The sequence below is a fragment of the Eleutherodactylus coqui genome, chromosome 5, assembly GCF_035609145.1.
Source record: "Eleutherodactylus coqui strain aEleCoq1 chromosome 5, aEleCoq1.hap1, whole genome shotgun sequence".
Taxonomy (NCBI): Eukaryota; Metazoa; Chordata; class Amphibia; order Anura; family Eleutherodactylidae; genus Eleutherodactylus; species Eleutherodactylus coqui.
In genome coordinates this window covers 161,798,487-161,819,507 of record NC_089841.1, presented here as the reverse complement: position 1 = coordinate 161,819,507, position 21,021 = coordinate 161,798,487, and the positions used below count along the sequence as shown (strand labels likewise).

General features: G+C 46.5%; 1 protein-coding gene across 1 annotated transcript in view; it reads right to left on the bottom strand.

The window, feature by feature from the left end:
* LOC136628826 (solute carrier family 2, facilitated glucose transporter member 11-like) overlaps positions 1-21,021 on the bottom strand; it is a 51,795-nt gene that overhangs the window by 20,062 nt on the left and 10,712 nt on the right. Inside the window, exons 2-3 of the mRNA XM_066604920.1 lie at positions 797-828; positions 139-237 (exon numbers count right to left, since the gene is read on the bottom strand). Coding sequence (XP_066461017.1) covers positions 139-237; positions 797-828 — 131 coding nt within the window. The remainder of the gene's footprint in view (positions 1-138; positions 238-796; positions 829-21,021) is intronic.

Below are 21,021 nucleotides of genomic sequence, written 5' to 3'. Positions count from 1 at the left end.
TACCAATATCCAAAGTGCTACAACTGAACGGTCCATGCATTATGGATACTGAGAGGAAAACTGTGCTACAGCGCATTAGAGTATACATTCTTACCAGTGAATAGAATGAAGAAAGTTAATCATTGGTGTCATACTCACCGGAGAAGGAGAATTCATTACTGACATGTAGTAACCATACTGAAATGTACCTCCAATGCCCAACACAAAAATCATCAGGAATAGTTTCCGGTAGTGCACCTGACACACAAGCATAGAAGAGAAGAATTGTAATACTGCAGGCATGATACAACAATATCTGACAATACAGTCACAGGCCACTTCTATTGTACATTTAGTATTTGTGAGCCAAATCCAGGAATTTAACCTGCTGAGACATAGTATCATGGAAAGATTTGCATCTGTTCTGTGTTTTGGACCCACTTATGATTTTGGCTTACACTAATGCTAAATGCCACAGGCTGATTTCACAGACAAGTTTTTGATAATTATTACATCCATATTTTCCTGGTTGTAATATGTTCTGTGGGCTCTGCACACAGTATATAAAATAAGCACACACAGTATTTTAATAACGCTGCATGCAATACATTTGCCTGATTTGCATTCCTGCACCTCCCTCTAAGAATCAATGAGTAGCGCTCAATGTAAGACTTAAGAGACCAGGTCGTCCATCATTCAGCTAAAACTAAATTTTGAATTACTTTTAAAGGATGATCTTGGAATATATACAAGAAAATGAGAAGATAAATGGGCAATAGGTACCTAATTGTTTGTTAGAATTATGTAATAAACTTACCAGTTCTGAAGACATGCTGTTAATAGTTATTGCTATCACTCACACTGTGCTCTGTCCAAAAAGTCAGCAGTTTGTCCTTAAAATGCTATCTGTTTTTTTGTTCTTTCAGTTTGGTGACAAGACATGTAGATGACAGGTGGAAGAAGTGCACACTATGAAGATGGCAAGAAGTGCAGTAGGTTTGAAGGCAACAACTGACCGCATGGCAAGGAGATAAAGAAAGACTTGGAGTATGACAAAACATTAACAGCCATTACACAGATGACGCCAGGTGGTCAGTGAACCCAAAACTGTGCAAAGCAAGTATGATACAGTGATGCAGAAACACTGATACAGCCAAGATTAAACAGAGGGTTGTAATTATTCTATATCCCATTTTTACTATGGCCATTTCCAGCCCAGGTTTATAACCCCTTAGTGACCAAGCCTGTTTGCGCCTTAAGGACCTGGCCAAATTTTGGAAATCTGACATGTGTCACTTTAACATAGAATAACTCCGTAAAGGTTTTGCATATCCAAGTGATTCTGACATTGTTTTTTTCGCCACATATTGTACTTCAGTTATGTTTAAACTGTTTTATTGGTATTAGGTAACATAGTCATACAACTTACGGTGCAATGATTTATCTCGCTACCCAGGAATACAATGTCCGTATAGATTGTTCGCAGTACATCAGGTATCCATATATGATGAGATATCAGTCAAGTAATTGTGAGCTGTTTAGGACTGAAAACTTAGGAGGAAGCCCTTAAGGATCCCCCGCTTGCTCATATAACAGATTTTAACACAAACGTCGTATCCATAGCAACTGCAAACATATGTTTGTCAGTATAGCATTAGAAAATATAACCATTTACAAACATTTGGTAATAATCAATCTCTAAGGGCTAATGCTCATGGACGGATTTCTGCCGCATTTCTACGAGGTGGAAATTCGCGGCATTGCCCGCAGCTATTAGGTTCTATTAAAGCTAAAAGCTCAATGTTCACGCTGTGGAATTCCGCAGAGTGAAAGAAAACGCGGCATGCTCTAAATGCCGCGAGAATACGCGTGCCTGCTTCCATTATAGTCAATGGAAGCCAGCCATCATGCTATATTTCCGCTGCAGCACAGCGGAAGTATCACGTTAATACGCACCCCGCCCACCACCAGCCGCGTCATGTGACATTGCCAGCGCGTCATCTGACACTGCTGGCGCATCATGTGCTGTACTGCACGTGTGCACCGGCCCTCCATGCAGGACGTGTACGCCGGACCTGGAGTGGTAAGTATGGGGGTTTTGGGGGGTGCTGTGGCGGACTGCGCTGCGATATTTCGCCGGCGGAGTCTGTCACGGCCATGGGCATGAGGCCTTAAAGGGGTTGTCCCGTGGCAGCAAGTGGGTCTATACACTTCTGTATGGCCATAATAATGCACTTTGTAATGTACATTGTGCATTAATTATGAGCCATACAGAAGTTATAAAAAGTTTTATACTTACCTGCTCCGTTGCTAGCGTCCTCGTTTCCATGGTGCCGACTAATTTTCGCCCTCCGATGGCCAAATTAGCCGCGCTTGCGCAGTCCGGGTCTTCTTCTTTTCTGAATGGGGCTCCGTGTAGCTCCGTGTAGCTCCGCCCCGTCACGTGCCGATTCCAGCCAATCAGGAGGCTGGAATCGGCAATGGACCGCACAGAAGCCCTGCGGTCCATGGAGACAGAGGATCCCGGCGGCCATCTTCAGCAGGTGAGTATGAAGACGCCGGACCGCCGGGATTCAGGTAAGCGCTGTGCGGGTGGTTTTTTTAACCCAGCATCGGGGTTGTCTCGCGCCGAACGGGGGGGGGGGGGTTAAAAAAAAAAAAAAAAACGTTTCGGCGCGGGACAACCCCTTTAATGAAGGAAAAATGGAAGAGATAAGAGACTCAAAGGGGGAAAAAAAGGGTGAAAGAAAAAGAAAGAGAAGGTGAGGGAGGAAAGATGGAGGTGAGAGGTTTCAGAGGAAGGTGTAGTAAAAAGGAGGTCGGGGGATAAAACGTATCCTGTCTGGTCGTTCTTATTTAACTCAATATTTGAGACTGCTTTGATCCACCTACCGTAGGAATTCCTGGAACTCTGCCATCTCTAAGAAAAGAGTCCAAGCTGACACTTTCATATGCAGTCCCTGTGCTCTGGGTAGTCTTCTGACAATCTTGTATTTCATTTAGGTGGTAAAAATGGAATTTGTGTATATTTATTAAAAGCGCCAAAACTGGGAAAATTTTGAAAAACTTGTAATTTTTCCCATTTTCAACTGCAATATGTCAAATATGTGCAAACATACTGTACAGATTTTTGATAAGATATATATTTCTATCTATTTACTTTATTCAGGAAGCACATTTGAAAAACTAGTTTTTTTAACCATTTAGGAATTGTACAAATTTAACAGTAATTATTAAACTTTTGAGGAACATTTTCTTTTCCTACACCAAGCCAAGATTGCAAAGGCTTATAGGTGTCAGAATGATAAATAATGAATAATAAATGACCCCATTTTAAAAATTAAACGCCTTAATGTATTCCCTGAGAGTGTCGCGAGTATTTTGACCCCACAGTTTTTTTTCAGGAGTTAATGCAATTTAGAGGAGAAAAATAAAATTTTGTATTTTTGCAAATGTGTCATTTTAAAGACAGGTTTTTTTTCAATAGTGCATCAGGGGTAATTATGGAGGCTTGGTTGGGATGGACACATGGGACAATAAAACCGAGTATCCCTTCTCCTACCATGCTTGCTACAAACCCAATCCCTTTTTTGGAGGGTATTTCTTGACCTCAGCGGCAGGGATGGGGTAAAGTCATGCTCTGTGAGGCTTTGTAAGCTTGCTGAGGTGCGGCAGTCTCAAACAGAAGGTTTCAATGAGCTGCTCCCGGAAGTGCAGGAAAGTGAGCGTTCCCGGGAACTTCTTGTAAATTAAGTACGCATTACAGGTAGTGATTTCAATAATGCCGGGTCACATGGTCATATGTGGAATCCGCATGCGGAGGCCCACAGAAGATCCCAGCTGTGAGCCCATCCGTGGCCCTGCGTACAGCCACATAAATGTACTACGCATAATTGTGTACTCACACAGGCAGTACACCTTTTTTGGTTTATATTTCCTGTCCCGTCATTTGTCGATGATGTGGGTACCCGCATTCCATACAAAATGTAATTGCATATGGGCTGCGGGTATATTTGCGACGACAGAGCACATTGGTCTTTATGTCGCAGATATCCGCGGTAAAATATACCATACTGTGTTCTGTTTTCTGTGAGTGCATTACGTAATTCTGAACCACTAGTTTGAGCAGAATTGCGTAAACCAATGTATTTGATTGATCCGCGTATTACCGTGGGTCAAATGCATGCGGAATCCGCAATTCCTATCCGGTCACGTGAGAACGGCCTAAGGTAGCTCGTTACCTTTTTGTACCATTTGATAATGGCAATCACGTAACCAGGGACCGCACAATGAGGAGCAAGGAGATTTTAAATTTCCTGGGCCCTCCCCCACTTCTGCACATCCATCCGCATTTTGCTGATGCACAAAAGTCGGGAAAAGGTCCACGGAAAAAGATCCCATCAGGGCCAAATCCAGGGGCCTTAGGTGAGTAATTTCCTCTCCCCTCACAGATATGATCCATGAGAGGAGATGAAACTTTTAACTTTTTCAAAAACTTTTATTTAACTTTACATGATTACTGTTATCCATTGGATAACAGCAATCACGTGACCGGGGACCGCATACCGTGGCTCCTGGTGACCTTTTACCTGCTCTCAACTAGACTTTGGCAGCCGTTAGCAGGGAGATTTTAAATTTCCCGGGCCTTACGGTCTGCTGCGCATGCGCCCGACATTTTGACATCTGGCACGCATGTGCAAAAGGCGACAGCAAATCCTTGCAGGACCAGAATGCTGTGGGACATCACGGACGCGGGAGGTGAGTAGTTTCATCTCTCCTTATGGATCCGATCTGTGAGGGAGATGAAACTTTAACTTTTTAAAACTTTTTTAAAACTTTTATGTGATTGTCATTATCTATTAGATAACGGCGATCACATGACCGGGTGTAGCACACCGCAGCCCCCAGTGACAGCTCCTTGTTATTGGCTACCTCCAGCAGCCAATAGCAGGGAACTGTCACATAGACAGACCCTGCGGCTTTAGTCTACAGGGTTGGCATGGTTTTACGGCCCTGTAGATTAAAACCTAGACATCTAGGACATGAAAACACATATGGGCAGTCACTAAGGGGTTAATAATAACAACAACAATAATCATCATCATCACAATAATCATAATAATAACAGCTTTATGTTGACAAATATGCCAATTAATTAGTTAAGTAGTGGAACGTTCGATTTTGATGAGGTTTCCCATATTCCACCTAAAAGTCTACCAGCTGCTCCTCCATAACAATAAAAATAATAAAGTTTTCAAATATAGCGATATGTGTGGGGATTTTTTTTCCTGTGCAATGCCTGTTGGGTTTTTTTTAATTACTTTCCCCCCTGGCCGTATCCCTAGTTCTTATCATGGGGTTTGGTAAAGGTTGATTTTTTTTTTCTTTATATTGGATGTCATATTTTGTTACTAATATTATAATTTGTTTATTATAATTTGTTGATACTAAACGTTACTATTTATATAATACCACTGGTCAACATTATTTTTTCACAAGAATATGTAAGGCTGAGTTCACGCGGGGCGGATTTGCCGCAGAAATTCGTGCGGAATTTTGCCGCGGCAAATCCGCATGCGGCCGCTAATCCCGGGATTAGCCAGCCATGTGGACAAGACTTCTCAGAAATCTTGTCCGCACGGGACGCCAAATCTGCTGCGGCTTATTCGGCAGAAGCCGCCGCTGTGGCGCGAATTTGCCGACCGCAGCATGTCCCTTTTTTATTTTCCGCTGCGGCCGCGCTCTCCTCTCTGGGAGCGCTGACCGCAGCGGAAGAGCGAGCGGCCGAGCCGCTTCAAGCCACCGCGGGTTTTGCAGCAGCGGTTCTCCCGGCGGAAATCTCGCTGTTTTTCGCTGCGGCCAAACCGCGAGATTTCCGCCGAGAATCCGCCCTGTGAGAACCCAGCCTAATGATGATTCTACTAGTATTTCACCTCCTGAATAAAAATGTTGTTGGAATTTTTTGTGAAACTTATGTTTTCTTTTTAATTTAGATGTTTTTTATGGTTTTCCATTGGATGAATTACCTTTATATTTAGTGTCCTAAATGTTTTTATGTAAATGAAACAGCAGGGATATGAAGTCTCACTATATTCAAAAACAATGGCCTAAACATGCATCGCTTATTTCTGGACCAAAAAAAGTGTTTTCGCCTCCGCTGCATATAAAACTGGGACTGATTAAACAATCTGTAAAATCAACTAATAGAAATTCTGAAGCATTTATGCATTTCAAATCTAAATTTCCCAAAGTTAGTGATGCAAAACTAAAAGAAGGAATTTTTATAGGGTCACAAATAAGATCAGTGATGGATGATGAAAAATTTCAGCAACTGTTAAATCCATTGCTGAAATCAGCCCGATTATCATTCAAAAATGTCCCCTCCTCTTTTCTTGGAAATCAGATCTAGTGAGTGATCTTGTGAAATTATACCAAGCTATGGGGTGCAGTATGTCCCTAAAACGTCACTTATCACCTGGACTTCTTCCCAGAAAATCTTGGGGCAGTCAGTGACCAGCATGCCGAGCGTTTCCAGCAGCAGATTTCTACAATGGAACAGAGGTACCAAGCCAAGTGGAGTCCCAGGATGCTGTCTGACTATTGCTGGACCATGAAGAGAGAAATCCCAGAAGCCAAATATTCCCGTCAATCATCATCACAAACTTTCTAGGTAAACTGTATTTCCCATAATGTTGACTTACATAAGTACTAATTTTCTGAAACTTTAAATTTTTGTAACAAAAAAAACCTGCCTGATGAAAAAATTCTAACAGCAAATTTGAATTCAGGAGGTGAAATACTACTAGAATCACCATTACTTATTCTTGTGAAAGAAAGTTTTGTTTTGCAGGCTAGAGTAATTTATCATCGGTGGGAGTGTTATTTGTAAATTCTATGTGTTGGACACTGATTTACTTATTTATTTATTTATGGGATTATTGCTGCTTTAGGGCTCTTACCCACTGGCGATAGGTTTTCTAGCGATGTGAGAGTGAGTGAAAACTCATGATTATGAAACCAATGATTTTCAGTTTCATTCTCACTTGCGATGTGTTCACTCACGCCTCGCTGCGATACAAAAAGCTGCGATATTGCCCATTATTTCTAATGGGGCCGGGACCCCATTGATATCAATAGGAGAAGATCGCGCAACAGCCTTGGAATCCCCCATAAGGAGGAGAGAGAGGAGGCGGAGCTACAGAGGATCTCTTACATATCCCCACATCTTGGAGAGACAGGAATCACAGTTAAAGGGCTTTCCCAAGATTTCCCCGAAAGCGGGGGCAAAAGGTCAGCACAATAGAGATTCTCATAGTGATTCAATCTCTGGCCAGGAGAGGGGGCGGGGCTACCATAATCATGCGTTTTCACTGACTCTCGCATCGCTAGAAAACCTATCACCAGTGGGTAAGAGCTCTTCTACATATATCTTCTTTCTGGGAGGGGGTTAGTCTTTATAGTATTGATTAGATTTTTTGTTACGCCATCACTGATTGCACAGATTTATCTGCCCTATATTGTGTGGGCAGTTACGATTTTCGGTTTTCAAATGTTTTTAATGTTTGCTCTGTAGTTTGTTCTTGTCAGTAAACATTTATATTTGCTTTATTATTTTTGGGAGGTGTGCGCTTTGTGTATATTGTGTTGTTTTTTTCACACATGATCCTTTTTGACACAATAGCAGTAGCCCATTGTGTTTATTCATTAGTGGTGCCAACTCTGTGTTGTTCTGTATGCAACAGATCTCAACAAGATTGAATTTACCTTTTAGGCTACTCTACATGCTAAGCTGTTTTTTTTTTTTGGGGGGGGGGGGAACTACCAGAACAATTACAAGTGTTTTGGGGGTGATGCCTGCATATTTTGCTGGTGTTTATTTGGTGCTGTTTTATTATTCGGACATACTTTCTTTGATGTTTATTTCCCACTAGCAGAATTGCCCCACTTTGCACGGGTCTATTTTGTTTAACTGTATGTTGCTTGGGTGTATGATTAAGGGCTTAAACAGATGGGCATGTTTTAGCCCTGATATGCAGCTTTATGAGATATCCCTGATGTCATTACTAGAGATGAGCGAGCACCAAAATGCTCGGGTGCTTGTTACTCGGGACGAAAATTTCGCGATGCTCGAGGGTTCGTTTCGAATAACGAACCCCATTGAAGTCAATGGGCGACCCGAGCATTTTTGTATATCGCCGATGCTCGCTAAGGTTTCCATTTGTGAAAATCTGGGCAATTCAAGAAAGTGATGGGAACGACACAGCAACGGATAGGGCAGGCGAGGGGCTACATGTTGGGCTGCATCTCAAGTTCCCAGGTCCCACTATTAAGCCACAATAGCGGCAAGAGTGCCCCCCCCCCTTCCAACAATTTTTACTTCTGAAAAGCCCTCATTAGCAATGCATACCTTAGCTAAGCACCACACTACCTCCAACAAAGCACAATCACTGCCTGCATGACAGTCCGCTGCCACTTCTCCTGGGTTACATGCTGCCCAACCCCCCCCCCCGCGCATGACCCAGTGTCCACAGCACACACCAAAGTGTCCCTGCGCAGCCTTCAGCTGCCCTCATGCCACACCACCCTCATGTCTATTTATAAGTGCGTCTGCCATGAGGAGGAACGGCAGGCACACACTGCAGAGGGTTGGCACGGCTAGGCAGCGACCCTCTTTAAAAGGGGCAGGGCGATAGCCCACAATGCTGCACAGAAGCAATGAGAAATCCAATCCTGTGCCACCACCATCAGGAGCTGCACACGTGGGCATAGCAATGGGGAACCTATGTGCCACACACTATTCATTCTGTCAAGGTGTCTGCATGCCCCAGTCAGACCGCGGTTTTTTATAAATAGTCACAGGCAGGTACAACTCCGCAATGGGAATTCCGTGTGCACCCACAGAATGGGTGGCTCCCTGGAACCCACTGGCGGTACATAAATATATCCCATTGCATTGCCCATCACAGCTGAGGTAATGTCATGTTTAATGCAGGTGGGCTTCGGCCCACACTGCATGCCTCAGTCAAACTGGGGTTCTTTAGAAGTGGACACATGCAGTTACAACTCTGTGTGGACCGACAGCATGGGTGGGTGCCAGGAAGCCACCGGCGGTACATAAATATATCCCATTGCATTGCCCTGCACAGCTGAGGTAACGTCAGATAAAATACAGGTGGGCTTCGGCCCACACTGCATGCCCCAGTCAGACTGGGGTTCTTTAGAAGTGGACACATGCAGTTACAACTCCGTGTGGACCGACAGCATGGGTGGGTGCCAGGAAGCCACCGGCGGTACATAAATGTATCCCATTGCATTGCCCTGCACAGCTGATGTAACGTCAGATAAAATACAGGTGGGCTTCGCGCCACACTGCATGCCCCAGTCAGACCAGGGTTTTTAATACATAGACACAGGCAGGTGCAACTCCCTAATGTGAGGTCCGTGTGGACCGACAGCATGGGTGGCTCCCTGGAACCCACTGGCGGTACAAAAATAAATCCCATTGCAGTGCCCTGGACAGCAGAGCTAACGTCTGATTAAATACAGGTGGGCTTCGGCCCAAACTGCATGCCCCATTCAGGCTCGAGTTTTTTAAAAGTATATACAGGCACGTACATCTCCCTAATGGGAAGTCCATGTGGACCGACAGCATGGGTGGGTCCCAGAAAGCCACCGGCGGTACATAAATATATCCCATTGCAGTGCCCAGCACAGCTGATGTAACATCAGCTTTAATGCAGGTGGGCAAAAAATTTATTGGATTACACTGTAGGCGAGGGCCCAAAAAAATTGGTGTACCAACATTACTAATGTACCTCAGAAAAATTGCCCATGCCCAACCAAGAGGGCAGGTGAAACCCATTAATCGCTTTGGTTAATGTGGCTTAATTTGTAACTAGGCCTGGAGGCAGCCCAGTTAAAATAAAAATTGGTTCAGGTGCAAGTTTCAACGCTTTAATGAGCATTGAAACGTATAAAAATTGTTTACAAAAATTATATGACTGAGCCTTGTGGGCCTAAGAAAAATTGCCCGTTCGGCGTGATTACATGAGGTTTCAGGAGGAGGAGCAGGAGGAGAAGGATGAATAGAATACACAGATTGATGAAGCTAAAAGGTCCCCGTTTTTGATGGTGATAGAGAACGATGCTTCCATCCGCGGGTGCAGCCTACGTATTGTTTAGGTATCGCTGCTGTCCGCTGGTGAAGAAGAGGAAATCCAGGCTTTGTTCATCTTGATGAGTGTAAGCCTGTCGGCACTGTTGGTTGACAGGCGGGTACGCTTATCCGTGATGATTCCCCCAGCCGCACTAAACACCCTCTCTGACAAGACGCTAGCCGCAGGACAAGCAAGCACCTCCAGGGCATACAGCGCGAGTTCAGGCCACGTGTCCAGCTTCGACACCCAGTAGTTGTAGGGGGCAGAGGCGTCACGGAGGACGGTCGTGCGATCGGCTACGTACTCCCTCACCATCCTTTTACAGTGCTCCCGCCGACTCAGCCTTGACTGGGGAGTGGTGACACAGTCTTGCTGGGGAGCCAGAAAGCTGTCAAAGGCCTTAGAGAGTGTTCCCCTGCCTGTGCTGTACATGCTGCCTGATCTCCGCGCCTCCCCTGTTACCTGGCCCTCGGAACTGCGCCTTTGGCCACTAGTGCTGTCGGATGGGAATTTTACCATCAGTTTGTCCGCCAGGGTCCTGTGGTATAGCATCACTCTCGAACCCCTTTCCTCTTCGGGTATGAGAGTGGAAAGGTTCTCCTTATACCGTGGGTCGAGCAGTGTGTACACCCAGTAATCCGTAGTGGCTAGAATGCGTGTAATGCGAGGGTCACGACAAAGTCATCCTAACATGAAGTCAGCCATGTGTGCCAGGGTACCTGTACGCACCACATGGCTGTCCTCACTAGGAAGATCACTTTCAGGATCCTCCTCCTCCTCCGGCCATACACGCTGAAAGGATGACAGGCAAGCAGCATGGGTACCCTCAGCAGTGGGCCAAGCTGTCTCTTCCCCCTCCTCCTCATCCTCCTCATGCTCCTCCTCCTCCTCCTCAACGCGCTGAGATATAGACATGAGGGTGCTCTGACTATCCAGCGACATACTGTCTTCCCCCGCCTCAGTTTCCGAGCGCAAAGCATCTGCCTTTATGCTTTGCAGGGAACTTCTCAAGAGGCATAGCAGAGGAATGGTGACGCTAATGATTGCAGCATCCCCGCTCAACATCTGGGTAGACTCCTCAAAGTTTCCAAGGACCTGGCAGATGTCTGCCAACCAGGCCCACTTTTCTGTAAAGAATTGAGGAGGCTGACTCCCACTGCGCCGCCCATGTTGGAGTTGGTATTCCACTATAGCTCTATACTGCTCATAGAGCCTGGCCAACATGTGGAGCGTAGAGTTCCACCGTGTGGGCACGTCGCACAGCAGTCGGGGCACTGGCAGATTAAACCGATGTTGCAGGGTGCCCAGGGTGGCAGCGTCCGTGTGGGACTTGCGGAAATGTGCGCTGAGCTGGCGCACCTTTCCGAGCAGGTCTGACAAGGGTGGGTAGATTTTCAGAAAGCGCTGAACCACCAAATTAAAGACGTGGGCCAGGCATGGCACGTGCGTGAGGCTGCCAAGCTGCAGAGCCGCCACCAGGTTACGGCCGTTGTCACACACGACCATGCCCGGTTGGAGGCTCAGCGGCGCAAGCCAGCGGTTGGTCTGCTCTGTCAGACCCTGCAGCAGTTCGTGGGCCGTGTGCCTCTTCTCTCCTAAGCTGAGTAGTTTCAGCACGGCCTGCTGACGCTTGCCCACCGCTGTGCTGCTGTGCCGCGCGACACCGACTGCTGGCGACGTGCTGCTGCTGAAACATCTTGATTGCGAGACAGAGGTTGCGTAGGAGGAGGAGGAGGGTGGTTTAGTGGAGGAAGCATACACCGCCGCAGATACCACCACCGAGCTGGGGCCCGCAATTCTAGGGGTGGGTAGGACGTGAGCGGTCCCAGGCTCTGACTCGGTCCCAGCCTCCACTAAATTCACCCAATGTGCCGTCAGGGAGATATAGTGGCCCTGCCCGCCTGTGCTTGTCCACGTGTCCGTTGTTAAGTGGACCTTGCCCGTAACCGCGTTGGTGAGGGCGCATACAATGTTGCGGGAGACGTGGTCGTGCAGGGCTGGGACGGCACATCGGGAAAAGTAGTGGTGACTGGGAACTGAGTAGTGCGGGGCCGCCGCCGCCATCATACCTTTGAAAGCCTCCGTTTCCACAACTCTATACGGCAGCATCTCCAGGCTGATAAATTTGGCTATGTGCACGTTTAACGCTTGAGCGTGCCGGTGCGTGGCGGCGTACTTGCGCTTGCGCTCCAACACTTGCGCTAGCGACGGCTGGACGGTGCGCTGAGAGACATTGGTGGATGGGGCCGAGGACAGCGGAGGTGAGGGTGTGGGTGCAGGCCAGGAGACAGTAGTGCCTGTGTCCTGAGAGGGGGGTTGGATCTCAGTGGCAGGTTGGGGCACAGGGGGAGAGGCAGCGGTGCAAATCGGAGGCGGTGAACGGCCTTCGTCCCACCTTGTGGGGTGCTTGGCCATCATATGTCTGCGCATGCTGGTGGTGGTGAGGCTGGTGGTGGTGGCTCCCCGGCTGATCTTGGCGCGACAAAGGTTGCACACCACTGTTTGTCGGTCGTCTGCACTCTCAGTGAAAAACTGCCAGACCTTTGAGCACCTCGGCCTCTGCAGGGTGGCATGGCGCGAGGGGGCGCTTTGGGAAACAGTTGGTGGATTATTCGGTCTGGCCCTGCCTCTACCCCTGGCCACCGCACTGCCTCTTCCAACCTGCCCTGCTGCTGCACTTGCCTCCCCCTCTGAAGACCTGTCCTCAGTAGGCGTAGCAAACCAGGTGGGGTCAGTCACCTCATTGTCCTGCTGCTCTTCCTCCGAATCCTCTGTGCGCTCCTCCCTGGGACTTACTCCAATTACTACTACCTGAGTGATAGACAACTGTGTCTCATCGTCATCGTCCTCCTCACCCACTGAAAGCTCTTGAGACAGTTGCCGGAAGTCCCCAGCCTCATCCCCCGGACCCCGGGAACTTTCCAAAGGTTGGGCATCGGTCACGACAAACTCCTCCAGTGGGAGAGGATTCGGAACCATTGCTGCCCATTCTGGGCAGGGGCCCGAGAATAGTTCCTGGGAGTCTGCCTGCTCCTCAGAATGTGTCATTATAATGGAGTGAGGAGGCTGGGAGGAAGGAAGAGCAGCAGCCAGAGGATTCTGAGTTGCAGCAGTGGACGGCGCAGAACTCTGGGTGGTCGATAGATTGCTGGATGCACTTTCTGCCATCCACGACAGGACCTGCTCACGCTGCTCATTTTCTAATAAAGGTCTACCGCGTTGACCCATTAATTGTGAGATGAATGTGGGGACGCCAGAAACGTGCCTCTCTCCTAATCCCACAGCAGTCGGCTGCGATACACCTAGATCAGGAGCTCGGCCTGTGCCCACACCCTGACTTGGGCCTCCGCGTCCTCGCCCGCGTCCACGTCCATGTCCTCTAGGCCTACCCCTACCCCTCAGCATGTTGTATTACCAGTAGTGCAGAAACAGAACGCTGTAATTAAATGTGCCGCTTATTGGCCTGTGGTTGGAGGCTGACTTCGCTTACGGAACGCACAGCAGAGCCAGGAAAGAATTTTGCGCAAGCCTGCTGTAACACTTAGCTGGCTGCGTATTAATTAGGACTACTACCCCCAGCAGAGACGCAGTACACTCAGGACGGTCACAGGCAGCCCAAATAGAAAGTTTTTTCCCAAATTTTTTGGGAAAAGCCCACTGCCTATATAGACAGTATATCTCTTTCACTGTCCCTGCCTCACCACTACTGGCCCTGGACTATGGAAAATTACTGCAGACTGTTTCCCTCTGGACAGGATGACAGTGGTGATGTAACGGCCAACGCAGAGCCAGGAAAGAATTTTGCGCAAGCCTGCTGTAACACTTAGCTGGCTGCGTATTAATTAGGACTACTACCCCCAGCAGAGACACAGTACACTCAGGACGGTCACAGGCAGCCCAAATAGAATGATTTTTCCCAAATTTTTTTGGAAAAGCCCACTGCCTATATAGACAGTATACGTCTTTCACCTTTTTCAATGTCCCTGCCTCAGCACTACTGGCCCTATACTATGTAAAATTACTGCAGACTGTTTCCCTCTGGACAGGATGACAGTGGTGATGTAACGGGCAACGCAGAGCCAGGAAAGAATTTTGCGCAAGCCTGCTGTAACACTTAGCTGGCTGCGTATTAATTAGGACTACTACCCCCAGCAGAGACGCAGTACACTCAGGAGGGTCACAGGCAGCCCAAATAGAATGTTTTTTCCCAAATTTTTTTGGAAAAGCCCACTGCCTATATAGACAGTATATGTCTTTCACCTTTTTCACTGTCCCTGCCTCAGCACTACTGGCCCTATACTATGTAAAATTACTGCAGACTGAGGACGCAATGCTCTGCATGGCCGATATACAAAAAAAAAAAATGTGCAACACTGCAAAAAGCAGCCTCAACAGTACTGCACACGGTCAGATGTGGCCCTAAGAAGGACCGTTGGGGTTCTTGAAGCCTAAAATAACTCCTAAAACACTCTCCCTATAGCAACTCCAGCAAGACAGCACTTTCCCTGAGCTATGTCAGAATGCATCTGTGGCGAGCCGCGGGAGGGGCCGATTTTTATACTCGGGTGACACCTGATCTCGCCAGCCACTCACTGCAGGGGGGTGGTATAGGGCTTGAACGTCACAGGGGGAAGTTGTAATGCCTTCCCTGTCTTTCTATTGGCCAGAAAAGCGCGCTAACGTCTCAGAGATGAAAGTGAAAGTAACTCGAACATCGCGTGGTGCTCGCCTCTAGTAACGAGCATCTGGAACACGCTAATACTCGAACGAGTATCAAGCTCGGACAAGTACGTTCGCTCATCTCTAGTCATTACCTATTTTTTGTTGTATTTACTTTATTTTCCCGCCAGCATTTTCTTACTATTAGTACATATGGTACATATTGCCACCACTGCCCATCAAACTTGCTTTGATGAAACAATGTGTAAAGACATTTGAAGAGAAATGGAACGTGTTTCAGCTACAAATGTTGAAAATTTCCTGCGATGAGCATGGAGAAGCTAAAAGCAGGTAAATTAGATGACCACAAAATCCGTGAACTCGTGAAAGACCAGCATTTCCAAGATTCAGTGGACAACCTTGATGCGCATGTGCGGTTGTTGTTTTGTATGCTTGTAAAGCATTTACTTGTGGAGCATACACTCACTTCTTTTTCTGAACACTTGGCTGTAAAATGAGCATTAATTTTACATTACCTGCAGGCAGTTTGGCTCGGTTTCCAGATTGTCTTGGTGATGTAGGTCATGAACAGGGTGAGCGATCTCACCAGCAAATAAGGACCGTGGAAGAACTGTACTGGGGACGATGGGATATGCATATGATGGCGGACTACTTTTGTAACATCCGGAGCGAATGTCCAGAAACATTTTATCGCAGGAATCATAGAAATATAGTTTCAGCAGCATATCTCAATGAAGAAACTTGTTGTTACATTCGTGTGGGCAAATAAGCACCAGGCCCACATGAACGTGCCCATACAGGAGTTAGGAACCACAAAAACAAGGACCTAAGACAGACTTCAGACTGGACATGCTGATGGAAACACTAACTGGACAGAGAACTGCATACTGCGGACTGAATTGACAGACAGACAGACGTAACATAGGGACTGACAAACAACCAAAACTCTCACAGATGATAGAGCTATAAAAGTATGAGGTATTGGTTCGTACATTGGCCAATGAACTTAAACTGCAAGGCCACAACAAGGCTCCTAGTGTCTTGCAGTCCCTACACTAGCAAGACACATATATCAGAGGACCCTAAGGCCACCCTAGCTCAGAAATGGCAATTGCACTCAGCAGGACAAAGCAGAGACAAACTGACAGAAAATAAATGTAAGAATGGACATGAACCAACCAGACACCAAACACACAGCAAACTGCAATGGACAAGGATATATGACTGCTCACTCTGGACACCAAACAGACACTGACAGGAGCAGGGTGTATATGTGAGCAAAGACCCAGGGGATAGGTTAGCAGGAGATCACCACACCTAACCAGCACAATTATGCCACACCTGTGGGCTTGTGCTGCTAGAAACACTAGTACTACAGGTCCCAGCAGCACAACCTAACACTTTTGCTTATTTGTGTTCTAGGCTTCTTAGGATTTATCTTACCTTCAGCTTTTGATTGGCAGTCATTACATGTATAATGTAATATGTATACTTTTATATGAGCATATGTCATATCTTGATAAAAGACATGAAATTCCAAAAAACGTGGCCCCTTTGCAAAAAAGACTATGTGTGAAATTAGGAGGGGGAGGGGGGTTAACATATGACTGATTTGCTTTAGATTTTACCTCTTCAATTTGAATTAAATTGAAAGTGTGAAATCGACTGCAGATCTGCAAAAAAATCTGCAACAAAATCAGTAACATGTAAACGCACCCTGGAAGGAGTAGTCTGAATTAGTAAACAATTGTCAAAGGGCCTACCACAGAATTAGTAGAGGAAGTCTCACATTCCAAAGTCCGTATGTGAAACAGAGGGTGCCAAAGAGAGTATGATTAGCGCTTAGAGCTGAACGCGAGGTGATACCTTGTAGTCAGCTGTCATCACAGATTGTTTAAAGCAGGTTATGCTTTTAACTATTAAAACATAATTTTTCTTTAAAACTTATATGATTGATCAAACAAATCATACGGAGTTGGGGACATGTAGCAATACTGTTGTATCAGCTGTTCACATGTCATAGGCCTACGTATTAGGTAAAGGGACTTTAAAATGCATCAAATCAATGTTCTTTATTGTATACATTTCTTTAATTGATATTTTTGCATTCGCCTGCCAAGAAGAATGACAAGACTGCCATCTGCTGGCTACAGCTGATTATAGCTATACTGATGCTACCAGTAGTGGTGCCCTATGAGATTTAAGGTAGTGTACATCAGTTTCAGAGCAAATATGAACCCAGTCTGGTAAATGGTGACTATTCAGAAGGTAATGTTTCTCCACTTATGACCGCATATTTAGAAATTCATCTTGAAAAATACTTGCCGGCTATCCCGTCTTGCCACTTATAGTAAATATGTCAAATATTTCTAATGATATAACAGTTCTGGAGAATCTTGTCTTACAACTTAGTATTCTGCCATTCCTCACATATACCTACTGGAAATGCTAAACGTTAACCCTTTATCAATGGAATGTGTTCCTAAACACTGACGTTTGGACAATATAGGGTACAGATTGGACAATATAGGGTGTAGGGACACCTCCATTGACTGTGAGAATAATAACGTACCATACTCAATTATTCATATATTTCCAGGATGAAGAAAAGTGTAGTGGCACAATACAATTTCTAAGAAAATACACTTCCGAGTTGTTATGTCATGGAGAATGCAAGTATTTGCTAAGGTTATGCTCACACCTGTATCGGAGGCTGCACCAAGAGCTTCCATATCAGATTCTGTTCTATTTGACGTAAAGAACTGTGTGCATCACTAATCTTGGACAACAAGACTGCGAACAACAAACTCCATTATAAATGAATGGGGTCCAACAGGCACCGTTGGTGTCCGCTGTCTAACAGATGCAGCATGGTTGTCATTTGTAACATGAGCCACATTACAGATGTAAGTAGAGCTGATATACAATTGTGCACATATAGACATTGTAAATAGCAACAGCAGGGGCGTAACTATAGTGAGTGCAGGGGATGTGGTTGCACCCGGGCCCAGGAGCTTTAGGGGGCCCATAAGGCCTCTCTTCTCCATATAGGGAGCCCAATACTATTAATAAAACATTATAATTAGGGGTCCTGCTACACATTTTGCATTGGGGACCAGAAGCTTCAAGTTACGCCTCTGGGCAAGAATATGACATAACAGTAATTAGTGTTTTTCTTACATGATACATGCATGCTCTTCTGTTTATTAATACTTGACCAATCACTCATTACATGAGTAGTCACTGGAGGCAAGGTATGAGAAGTGACCTGAAATTCTAATCAGTAACTTGCCTAGTTCTACTATATCAATGTGACTCAGCAAAGCCTCAAATACACTTTCCCATCCTATCTTTCCCTCTGTTAAGGAGGTCATACACATTAGAAGTGTGTTGTCTGAGCCTGCCTGTTATCCAAGATAGCACATTATGCCAGGCATGTAGATTGCCTGTTAGAGGTATTTTAAAGTGGTATTTCGGTTCCGCAGGGTTGCTTTCAAATGAATGCAAATCAAATGTTATTAAAGTTTGCAATAATAACTACAATAATAACCCTGGCCAATACGTATTTTGGTGCAGAGCATTTGATAGCTAATATAAGGTATATTTCATGTGCTGATTTCATATATGCCATCCATTTTCCCCTATTAGCTCTAATTTTTGTGATATAGGCAGCAACTAAATTTTATTACCCTATTCCATATTAATAATAATAATAATAAACTTTATTTGTATAGCGCCAACATATTCTGCAGCGCTTACATAGACGGGGGATACAGAAAGACAAAAGTACAAACATTACAGAACCACGGTTACATAGTAATCAATTGATGGAAACAATAGGGGTGCGGGTCCTGCTCCAACGAGCTTACATACTACAAGTAATGGGGTGATACAGAAGGTAAAGGGGCTGGAGATGTGCACGGTATGGCAAGGTGGAGAGTGAGGGGTGATATACACATAGACAATGGTCAGACATTTAGCCGTGTGACGGCAGAAACAGTATGACTGCAGGAGCGGTTTATGATGGCTAGCAGGGATTACAGTCACTAGGGCAGGGAGCATGTTATCAGGCGGAGTACAGAGGGGTTTGTTTAGGGAATTCGGTATGCCTCCCTGAAGAGGTGCGTTTTTAGAGCACGCCTGAAGTTCTGCGAGTCCTGGATTGTTCGGGTAGCCTTTGGTAGTGCGTTCCAGAGGACCGGTGCTGCTCTGGAGAAGTCTTGGAGGCGGGAATGAGAAGTTCGAATTAAAGGGGCGCTCAGTCTGGTTTCGTTAGCAGAGCGGAGAGCCCGGGCTGGTTGATGGATTGAGATGAGGGAGGCGATATAGGGGGGCGCTGCACTGTGGAGGGCTTTGTGGATGAAGGTGGCGAGTTTAAATTGAATTCTGTATTTAACGGGCAGCCAGTGCAGTGACCAGCACAGGGCAGAGGCGTCCGAGTAGCGGCTGGACAGGAAGATGAGCCTGGCTGCCGCATTCAGGATGGATTGGAGAGGGTAGAGTCTGGTGCAGGGAAGGCCAATTAGCAACGAGTTGCAATAATCGAGCCAGGAGTGGATGAGGGCAACAGTAAGCGTTTTTAGCATATTACTAGAGATGAGCGAACATACTCGTCCGAGCTTGATACTCGTTCGAGTATTAGCGTGTTCGAGATGCTCGTTACTCATGACGAGTACCACGCGATGTTCGGGTTACTTTCACTTTCATCTCTGAGACGTTAGCGCGCTTTTCTGGCCAATAGAAAGACAGGGAAGGCAATACCACTTCCCCCTGCGACGTTCAAGCCCTATACCACCCCCCTGCAGTGAGTGGCTGGCGAGATCAGGTGTCACCCGAGTATAAAAATCGGCCCCTCCCGCGGCTCGCCACAGATGCCTTCTGACATGGAGGAGGGAAAGTGCTATCTTGTTGGAGCTGCTATAGGGAGAGTGTTAGGAGTATTTTAGGCTTCAAGAACCCCAACAGACCTTCTTAGGGCCACATCTAACCGTGTGCAGTACTGTGGAGGCTGCTTTTTGCAGTGTTGCACTTTTTTTTTTTTTGGTATATCGGCCGTGCAGAGCATTGCGCCCTGCAGTAATACTCCAGGGCCAGAAGCGCTTAGGCAGGGACAGAAGACATATTGATTGAAAAATCTATTTCGGCTGCCTGTGACTGTCCTCAGTGTTGTGGGTCTGTGCTGGGTGTAGTAGTTCTCCAAATTCATACGCAGCCAGCTAAGTGTTACAGCAGGCTTGCGCAAAATTATTTCCTGGCTCTGTCTGGGCTGTTAAATCACCGCTGTATTGCAGTTCACAGTGCAACACTCTGCAGTTCTTTGACATACTCCAGGGCCAGAAGCGCTTAGGCAGGGACAGAAGACATATTGATTGAATATAGGCAGTGGGCCTTTGCAAAAACATTTGGGGAAAAAAATCTATTTGGGCTGCCTGTGACTGTCCTCAGTGTTCTGGGTCTGTGCTGGGTGTAGTAGTTCTCCAAATTCATACGCAGCCAGCTAAGTGTTACAGCAGGCTTGCGCAAAATTATTTCCTGGCGTTCCGTAAGCAAAGTCAGCCTCCAACCACAGGCCAATAAGCGGCACATTTCATTACAGCGTTCTGTTTGTGCATTACTGGTAATACAGCATGCTGAGGGGTAGGGGTAGGCCTAGAGGACGTGGACGCGGCCGAGGACGCGGAGGCCCAAGTCAGGGTGTGGGCACAGGCCGAGCTCCTGATCCAGGTGTATCGCAGCCGACTGCTGCGGGATTAGGAGAGAGGCACGTTTCTGGCGTCCCAACATTCATCGCACAATTAATGGGTCCACGCGGTAGACCTTTATTAGAAAATGAGCAGAGTGAGCAGGTCCTGTCGTGGATGGCAGAAAGTGCATCCAGCAATCTATCGTCCACCCACAGTTCTGCGCCATCCACTGCTGCAACTCAGAATCCTCTGGCTGCTGCTCCTCCTTCCTCCCAGCCTCCTCACTCCATTACAATGACACATTCTGAGGAGCGGGCAGACTCCCAGGAACTGTTCTCGGGCCCCTGCTCACATTGGGCAGCAGTGGTTCCTCTCCCACCAGAGGAGTTTATCGTGACTGATGCCCAACCATTGGAAAGTTCCCAGGGTCCGGGGAATGAGGCTGGGGACTTCCGGCAACTGTCTCAAGACCTTTCAGTGGGTGAGGAGGACGATGACGTTGAGACACAGTTGTCTATCAG